This window comes from Procambarus clarkii, chromosome 81 (genome assembly GCF_040958095.1).
Source record: "Procambarus clarkii isolate CNS0578487 chromosome 81, FALCON_Pclarkii_2.0, whole genome shotgun sequence".
In the NCBI taxonomy this organism is placed as follows: Eukaryota; Metazoa; Arthropoda; class Malacostraca; order Decapoda; family Cambaridae; genus Procambarus; species Procambarus clarkii.
The window spans coordinates 19,774,610-19,783,691 of NC_091230.1; the positions used below are offsets into that span (position 1 = coordinate 19,774,610).

General features: G+C 43.8%; 1 protein-coding gene across 1 annotated transcript; it reads right to left on the reverse strand.

Annotated features, from left to right (window-relative positions):
- Nucleotides 1–6,043: 6,043 nt before the first annotated feature.
- LOC138358082 (uncharacterized) lies at nucleotides 6,044–7,531 on the reverse strand. Its single transcript, XM_069315557.1, has 3 exons — nucleotides 7,067–7,531; nucleotides 6,359–6,438; nucleotides 6,044–6,122 (listed from the first exon to the last, which is right to left on the reverse strand). The coding sequence occupies exons 1-3, from the start codon at nucleotides 7,529–7,531 to the stop codon at nucleotides 6,044–6,046; spliced, it is 624 nt and encodes a 207-aa protein (XP_069171658.1).
- Nucleotides 7,532–9,082: the final 1,551 nt, after the last annotated feature.

The window sequence follows — 9,082 nt, forward strand, 5'->3', positions numbered from 1 at the left end:
AACTCGAGTTGAGTTGTATATATAATAAATTACTTATGATCATTACACCTTTGAGTGATTAATTAGTGTCTCTACCATCCTAGGGTGATATAGAAGAGCTAACCTAAAGGTACTTCCAGTGACACTGGTTTATCACTCAAATCATTAGTGTGTATGATTGTATATATATAATGTGTATTAATTTTAAGTGCTAACCTCTAGTAGAGGTAGGATTATTGCCTAGTGAGTTCAGAATTTACCCTAGGCTACCATTAGTGTTTGTTCAGTATTATGAGCAGCCCAAGTACAAGTCCCACAAGGCTTCACCAACGAGCCAGTATGGATAATGCAGGGAGAATGAAAAGAACCCTTGCAGGTCTTAAAGGCCACTTAACAAGACAGATCAAGAAATGTGAAGATTTGTCACAACAATCAACAGTTGATTATGCTGACCTGGAAAGCTATTATCAAGCAGCTGCAGGTAAATTTGAGCAAATCAAATGCCAAATAGCAACATATGTGGCTGAACTTGCCAACACTAATTTATCAGAAACAGAAATAGACGACATTATGGTTGATCTTGCGAATTATGAAGATCACACTCAGGCCACGTTACAGCCTTATGTCAAATTAATTGCCCAGAACAAGGCAACAGCAACAACAACAACAGTTGCATCTAATACGAGTCAAGCAGAAGCTCGACTCCCTCCAATTAATTTACCCACTTTCTCAGGAAAAGATGAGGAAGATTGGGACGAATTTTGGAACAAATTCGTTGACCTTGTAGACTCAAAACAATCTTTACCAAAGAGTAGTAAATTCTCTTATTTGCAAGGCCAATTATCAGGTGAGGCTAAAACAGTAGTATCCCATCTGAGATTAACTAATGACGGCTATGATCTGGCAGTAAAACTCCTCAAGGATAATTATGCTGATCCAGAAGTAAGAACATCACATTTAGTTCATGAGCTGTTGCATTTACCCCCACCGGAGGCTTCAGCTGATTCACTCCAAGTCTTCAAGCTGGAGGTAGAATCATTGATCAATGCCCTCAGCCTGACAGCAGATACAAACGGGGCTGAGTGGGTCTTGAAAATAATTGTCCAGGAGAAAATACCTAGGGACATATTGAGACAAATGAGTGCTCATTACAATAAAAGCATCTTATCCATGAATGAAATATCTGAAGGTTTAAAGTCAGTAGTTCATCAATTACGAACACATGACAAATTAAAACCACCAAGTAAACCCTCAGAAACCAACAATAGTAAACCACAGAGTACCAAAGGTACTCCAAATCAATCTAGACAATATAATTCAACACCAAAGTGGAACAGTAGCAGTGTGGGCGTATATGCAGTGGGACCCTCCAAGCCTATAGTTACTGTGTCATCCAAGAACGTGACACCAAAGGGTACTGGAAGCTATGGAACATGTTTGTTCTGCAATGAGAAACATTCAATGTACCACTGCTCTAATTTTCCTGATAGTGACGCCCGTGTTGAGCGACTCAAGGATTTGCAACATTACACGAGATGCCTCAGGAAACATAACATCAAGGACTGTGATACCCAATTACACACCTGTAATAGGTGTAACAAAGGTCAGCACCATGCAGCATTGTGCAGAGACACCAAAACAACGTCTCCAAACCCCAAGGTGGAAGATAGCATTCCCACCACAGTACAGTACTGCAAGGTGCAACCAACAAAGAGTGTCCAATCGGCAAAGTCTAAAGGTAATACGACTTTGCCTACTGCCCAAATTACCATCCTGAATAAGAGGGCCAAGGTCCATACCCGTGGGTTGTTTGACCAAGGATCCCAGAGAACATATATCACTAAAAAGTTGGCAGATGAATTACAATTAAGGCCTGTAGCCCAGATGTCATTCAACATCTCAGGGTTTGTAACAGATGCAGGACCTCAAGTCTACCAGGTGGTACAACCATCAGTACGCTTAGGCAGGTACGTCTGTCGAGTACAAGCCATTGTGGTGGACAAAATACCAGTAGACCTACAAGTTCAAGGCCTGAGAGCAACAGCCAAATTCCTGAGAAATAGAGGAATAAAATTGGCAGATAATATTAAGTCTGATCACCTCACCGACTTCGGTCTCCTTGTAGGGACAGACTATTGTCATCGATTCATCGGTAGCCCTACTAAATATCAGGGTATAACCATGTTAAACTCTGCAGGAGGTAAATTACTCTCAGGCCCAGTATCAAGCCTGAGGAGACCTATGCCTGCAGATAAACAATACCAATAGAATCTAAATTTGTCAGCTGATTATATTTCTCCAGTAGCATTATACTAAGGAGATTACAGCTGACTATAGTAACAGAGGTTGATGTTAGTATCATCATTTGAAGCTGAAGATGAGTTCATGAGGCCTCAGTGGCAAATCAGTGAACAGTAGCTAAAACAGCTACAAGTCACTGCGACCAATGTCACTGAACCCACTGCAGTCTCAGAACCATACTTTACTTTAATGATGAGCTATTCAATCTTCTGAATCAATTAACTAAATTAAACCCCAATAAATCTGATGACTGATTTGATACATTTATTATTTAATCAAGATGTATTCCATGGGCCTCAGTGTTTATATATCAGTGACTAGTTACCTGAACAAACTTCAAGTTATATCTATGTCACTGATCTCACTGCAGTCCCTGAATCATACTTGACTGTAGTACTTGATCACATCCAGTCTTCTGGGTTAAATAATATGTAATAAGGCTTGAATATTAGCCTTTCAAGAGTTGACAGGGAAATGAAATTGCATTAGACTTCTAACCCCTGCAACTCTAGTACGGGACATCCGTCCTGTACGAACAGACACACAAATGTGTGATTACTAACTACTAACATCAAATTAATGTAATAATTCGAAGGAGGAGTATCGGTGTTCGTCTGTTCTAATTAGGACTTCGACCCGTGAGCAGCCCCTGGGGAATTATGTCGGAAAATCCGACACCATTTAATATATCATACAGATAATAGCTGCTGTATTACCAACAAGTTAACCATAGAAAACGTAACTTGTAGTGGAATTACCGTCTAAAGAAAACGGGATATCATCACCACATACTATTATAATTCACCAGCTATTCTGCTGGGAATTATTCTTAAATACATTAGTCTTTGGACTTTACCATCATAAAAACATCTTATATAAATTAACTTAATTATCAATATTAAAGTAGAGTAAATGTGACCCTTCTATCACTTTCTGAAATCTGGACAAAGTAGGCCAGGCGTCAGTGGGGAAGGAGGGCAGCCATTGTTGTTATTGAGACCAGAGGCTCACACGGGAGCAAATTCGGCTCCTGTTAAATTTACTTGGACGTAGTGTTATGGAACCCAAAGGTGTACCATTGTCAACACGCTGTCTACAAATACAAGTTAAGTGTCTATCCGAAACCCGTTTATCATTCATTTATGGCCATTAATGTCAGGATATAGGGTTAGCCGGTTAGAACGCGAAATCGCCTCATACTAAAGGTAATTAAGCCAGGTCTTTAATGTTCCATGTACTGTATAGTGTTTTCTCTGATATAGCTTGTCATATATAGGATTCTGGCTTCACAGCTAGCGCACTTTTGACAGGTCAAGACGAGGATGCAAGATTATGTGCACCAGTTACTGGGTGATATGGAAGCTACCTCAAAGAGGATAATTTGGTGTCTACACCCTAGTTATACCTGGTGGACTAACCTGCTGTACTATAAGATAAGGAACCTTTTCAATGTATGTAGTCTATTCCTGTAGTTTGATTGGCTGCATATATATATAAATATAAACCCCCCCTAATGTGTAGAGGATCGATTTGTGAGATTTGTGAGATTATTGCAGAAATACAGTCCACTTATCATTATACAAATTGCTATCGAAGTATATAAATTAACGTAAATATAAATTCATATAAATTAAATAAATATAAATCTCACAGGTCGGTTCCCACATCTCTCTCTTATATATCAACATGGGCACAGACGAATATTTCCTTGCGGTAATCGCTCTCAGTGGTGTGTGGGTGTGTGGTACTCATGCTCTCATCCACACACATCCACACTGGATGCCAGAGGTGGATGCGTTCAGCCGCCGGAGATGAAAGAGTGCTTGGTAATGGTAGAGCGGACTGAGGGACTCCACACAGCAGCAGCAGCGGCCGCCGCTGTGAAAAGATCGTGGCTGTGGTTTGGGCTTCACTGATTATTTTATGTGCGGGTCTCCTTGTATGCAATTAGTGATTTAATGATTGCTTGGCCTCGTGGATGGTGTTGTGTAGTCGACTATATTGTGTGCTTGTAGGGTTGAGCTTCAGATATTGGATCCCAACATTTCCAGTCATTGGTATAGCCTCAGTTAAATGTACTCGCCTGAATGTGTTTGTTTGGGAGGGTTGAGGCAAGCTCCCGAGCCCCGCCTTACGAGCTGTCTAATGTAGTAGATCACAGACTTTCCTCTTTCCTTTCATATTCACGTTTGAAAATATTCATTGAAATACATTACAGAATATCTCTCTCCTCTAGTCTGTTCCATTAGCTAATTAGGCTAAAAAAGTTATTTCTAACGTGTGACTCATCAGCGCCTCAAAGAGTCCATCTATATCTCTATGTCTACTCCGTCTTACACAGAACATGTCCTCTTTATCAATCTTATCGATTTCTCTGAGAATCTTGTATGTCAGTTATCATGTCTCCTCTATTCCGTTCCTCTCAGAATGTAGAGAAGTGCGGTGGCTTTGGTCTTTCCTCATAGTTCAATTCTTGCAGCTCTGGTACGAGCTTCGTATTTATCGGGACCTTTTCTAGTTTGGTGTATGCTTCACTAGGTAATGGGTTCCATAGCTGGTGTCACGTACTCCACAGTGGAGCTCGTTGTCAACAATGCTCCGAGTCCTTTGCTAGCTTATTAAACGTTATTCTTATGTTTACTAGCTTAGCATATGCCGATGATGCTATCCCGTTTGTGTGAGTTTATGTTGCTTGGGGTTATATAAACCCTGAGGTATTAGATTATTTCAGGGAGTTTTTTTTATTTTTTCTTGCTGTTGAATGGGTATCTGTTCAGTTTTCTATTCTCATTATATTGCATTTATATGGATTGACGTCTCGTAGCCATTTCCATACCTATCCGCTTTCGTTGCGGCAATATTTCTTATACTTCCTAAGATATATTAACCAGCCGTGGACCTCTGATGTCCATATGTGTAGTTTTCTCAATGCCTATGGCACCTCTGCTCTTCACTGCTTCTATTCTGCATTTCCTGCCATATCGTTCGTTCCTGTATGTTGATATTTTTACTGTGAAAATTTGGGACTTGGCCCTCCTAGTATTTTCCATGTATATATTATGTGATATCTCTCTCGGGCCAGATTCACGCAAGCACTTACGAACGTGTACATCTTTCCTCAATCTTTGACGGTTTTGGTTACATTTATTAAACAGTTTACAACCATGAAAACTTGCCAATCAACTGTTGTTATTGTTACAAACATCCTCCTGGTGCTTCGGAGCTCATCAACTGTTTAACAATTGTAAACAAAGCCGCCAAAGATTGAGAAAAGATGTACAGGTTCGTAAGTGCTTTCGTGAATCTGGCTCCTCGTCTCCTTTCCTTAAGAGTATATTTTGAGAGCACCAATTGTTGACGTGCTTCTTCATGTCTCTGTGTGTCGTATATTTGTATTGTATTCCCTTTTATTTTAGCAATCTCTCCTGCTCTGGGGAAAGTTCAGTACGGAGTAGTGACCAAGGCGGGACAACACAAGTGATTTGAATAGTATGAGCATTGTGATGTAATCATTGTATGAACATTGTGATGTAAGCATTGTATGAACATTGTGATGTAAGCATTGTATGAGCATTGTGATGTAATCATTGTATGAGCATTGTGATGTAATCATTGTATGAGCATTGTGATGTAAGCATTGTATGAACATTGTGATGTAAGCCGTCCTATTATTTTTCTAGTTAACGGTTCACTAGATTATACTTCCTAAATGTTTGGTCGTCAGACATCATTATTCCCTGATTCTGTCCACGTTGTTTCCCTACTATGAGTGGGTCTCATTGTGTCCTGTACCTTGTGTTTTGTTTAAGATCATATTTGTGTTTTTATCCTTATCCAAGTACCTGAAATTTATCACTGTTAAACATATTATTTTCCACCTAGCCAGTTCGAAAACTGGATTAATATCAACTTGTAATGTTTTTTCAGTGTCTTCTACACAAGTGATTCTTAAGATGATTTTTGTGAAGCTTCTCTAAGTTTTTTTTTATGATATCTGGTTCACACTCTCTGGTGAACTGCGTTATTATTTCTGTGAGTTTCGTCTAAACTATTATATCTGATTTAAGTTTCCTCTCACCTGTCCTTCATTTCTTTTTCTTTGTTAGAGATTCTATCAGCATTTGTGTCCGGCAAACTAAGGGTTTTCTTCTTGGTCTTCTGTGTCAGGTAAGAAAGTGGAAATGAGTTGGGAATGATATAGAGATGAGAGATTTCGAAAGGGAGACTGCTGGAAATTGATCTTAGAATTGGAGATTTGAGAACAGTAAGGACTTAACTGCTGTTACTATTCGAAGAAATCGAATCTGGTCCAGGACAGCAATGAACAAATGGTGATATATTGACCAGTGGATGGTGAAAGTGCTGGAGAAAAATGGTAGTTTTTCGAGGTTGTGGTGGAGGTAATGGTGGTGATAGAGATGGTAATGTCGCCCGAGCAACCACCACCACTACCACTACCACCACCACCTCGTCAAGGCTTCCACAAAATTGTGTACCGACATTTCCATGTAAATGAGAGTTTAAAGTGCATGTCCCCAGCCCGGCACTCATTGTTCTAGGTCGACCCTCTTCCCCAGAATTAATTACCCCCAAGTTTACTGCCTCTGTGGAATTTGCAGACACAGCGTCACGCAACGCGGGTCCCGCGAGCTCTCTAGATGCCCGCGATGAGGACTCGCGCGGGAAATCGTTTTAAATAGGGATTAAAGCGCAAGGTGGAGGTGGGGGAGGGGCTGGTAGACTGAACGCGTCTAGGGAGAGAACGTCTAGGGAAGGAACGCCCCACAAGAGAAGTTTCTCCGTGAGGAAACTCCTCTGGAGAAGCGGCAATGCGTGCTATGGTACTGTTCTCCATGGCACTGTCCTCCATGGCACTGTTCTCCATGGCATTGACCTCTATGGTACTGCCCGTCGCGGCACTGTCCTCCACGGCACTGTCCTCCACGGCACTGTCCTCCACGGCACTGCCCTCCACGGCACTGCCCTCCACGGCACTGCCCTCCACGGCACTGCCCTCCACGGCACTGCCCTCCACGGCACTGTCCTCCGCGGCACTGCCCTCCGCGGCACTGCTCTCCGCGGCACTGCCCTCCGCGGCACTGCCCTCCACGGCACTGCCCTCCACGGCACTGTCCTCCGCGGCACTGCCCTCCGCGGCACTGCTCTCCGCGGCACTGCCCTCCGCGGCACTGCCGTGGACCCCAGTACTGTGTAGTCTGGAGTACTGAAGCATCAGAACAGATGAGGACATGACAGTACGTGCCAACAACCCACTCTGAATGCTGTCCTATTCGTCCAGGGTTCGAATCCAACAGCCAAGGAATCAACAATACATTGTTAGAGAAAGAGAGGTGAGGCAGGGAGAGAGAGAGAGAGAGGGGCTGTACGTGTTTCAATTGTGCTTCAGTTAAGTTTCTTTAATCCGCCCTACTACTGAAGCACGAGTCAGTAAAGCGGGGCCCTGGCAAGAGCTAATCCACTGGGCGGATTATCGGTGTTGTCTAATTAGTAAGATGATAATTGGGAGACCGAATGGTGGCCGTCTCCAGTGCCTCAGCTGGTGGTAGTGGTGGTAGTAGTAGTAGTAGTAGTGGTAGGTGGTGGTGGTGGAAGGCTTAGAATACAAAAAGTTAAATAATACAATCCCCCCCGCCCCCTCTCGGCTTAAACCTCTTTAAGCATCGTCCTTTATGGGATACGACCTCTGTGAGATCTTCCCAGTGCCACCGCCTGTGCCTTGATGGCACATTAGCTGCTGGCACTGGGGGATTCAAACTAGTGCCTTCGTAATGGCGTTCAGAAAGGCCAAAGAAGAACGCTCTCTCTCTCCCCCCACCCCCCTCCCCCTCCCCCACCTACCAGGAATATTAAATCGCGAAGCGTTCCCTGTTCGGGTTCACCCCTTACTCTCCGGGGGACAAGATAAAGGAGTTACCCCTAGTATGAAACCTTCCGGATAGCCGTCAACCCGTTTTCTCCCGAAGGATAAACCCCAGAAAACAGCTTCACTCCCACGTGTCCCTTAAACAAAGAATGGCAGTTCGATACGACATAAACTGTGGGTTAAGGAGTATAGATTCGTTTTGGGTGACTGTGTGATGCAGCCCGTTTTCTTCAGTTGTTGCGACGGGGTAAGAATGATGGGCTGACGGAACTTTACCGATGGACCCCACGCATAGAGAACGGGGTTGTGTGTGAGCCGCTATGATTTGGTATATAAGGCTTTGTTCGTTGGGGGATTTTGGACGTAGAAACGCAATGTGTTGTTCGATAGGACAGGTTGGCATGTCTAGTGATGCAGCGGCCGCGGCGGCAGCAGCAGCAACAGCAGGAACAGCAGCAGCAGGAGCAGCAACAGCAGCAGCAGCAACAGCAGGAACAGCAACAGCAGGAGCAGCAACAGCAGGAACAGCAGCAGCAGGAGCAGCAACAGCAGCAGCAGCAACAGCAGGAACAGCAACAGCAGGAGCAGCAACAGCAGGAACAGCAACAGCAGGAACAGCAGCAGCAGGAGCAGCAACAGCAGCAGCAGCAACAGCAGGAACAGCAACAGCAGGAGCAGCAACAGCAGGAGCAGCAACAGCAGCAACAGCAGCAGCAGCAACAGCAGCAGCAGCAACAGCAGGAACAGCAACAGCAGGAGCAGCAACAGCAGCAACAGCAGCAGCAGCAACAGCAGCAGCAACAGCAGGAACAGCAACAGCAGGAACAGCAACAGCAGGAACAGCAACAGCAGGAGCAGCAACAGCAGGAGCAGCAACAGCAGGAGCAGCAACAGCAGGAGCAGCAACAGCAGGAGCAG

What these genes read in the sequence shown, in the direction of transcription:
- LOC138358082 (XM_069315557.1), bottom strand. Translation starts at nt 7,531, where the DNA reads ATGTCCTCATCTGTTCTGATGCTTCAGTACTCCAGACTACACAGTACT. An exon ending in CTCACGGAGAAACTTCTCTT is followed by an intron (nt 6,439 to 7,066) that starts GTGGGGCGTTCC and finishes TACCTGACACAG; the next exon opens with AAGACCAAGAAGAAAACCCT. An exon ending in GAAAAAGAAATGAAGGACAG is followed by an intron (nt 6,123 to 6,358) that starts GTGAGAGGAAAC and finishes GATAAATTTCAG; the next exon opens with GTACTTGGATAAGGATAAAA.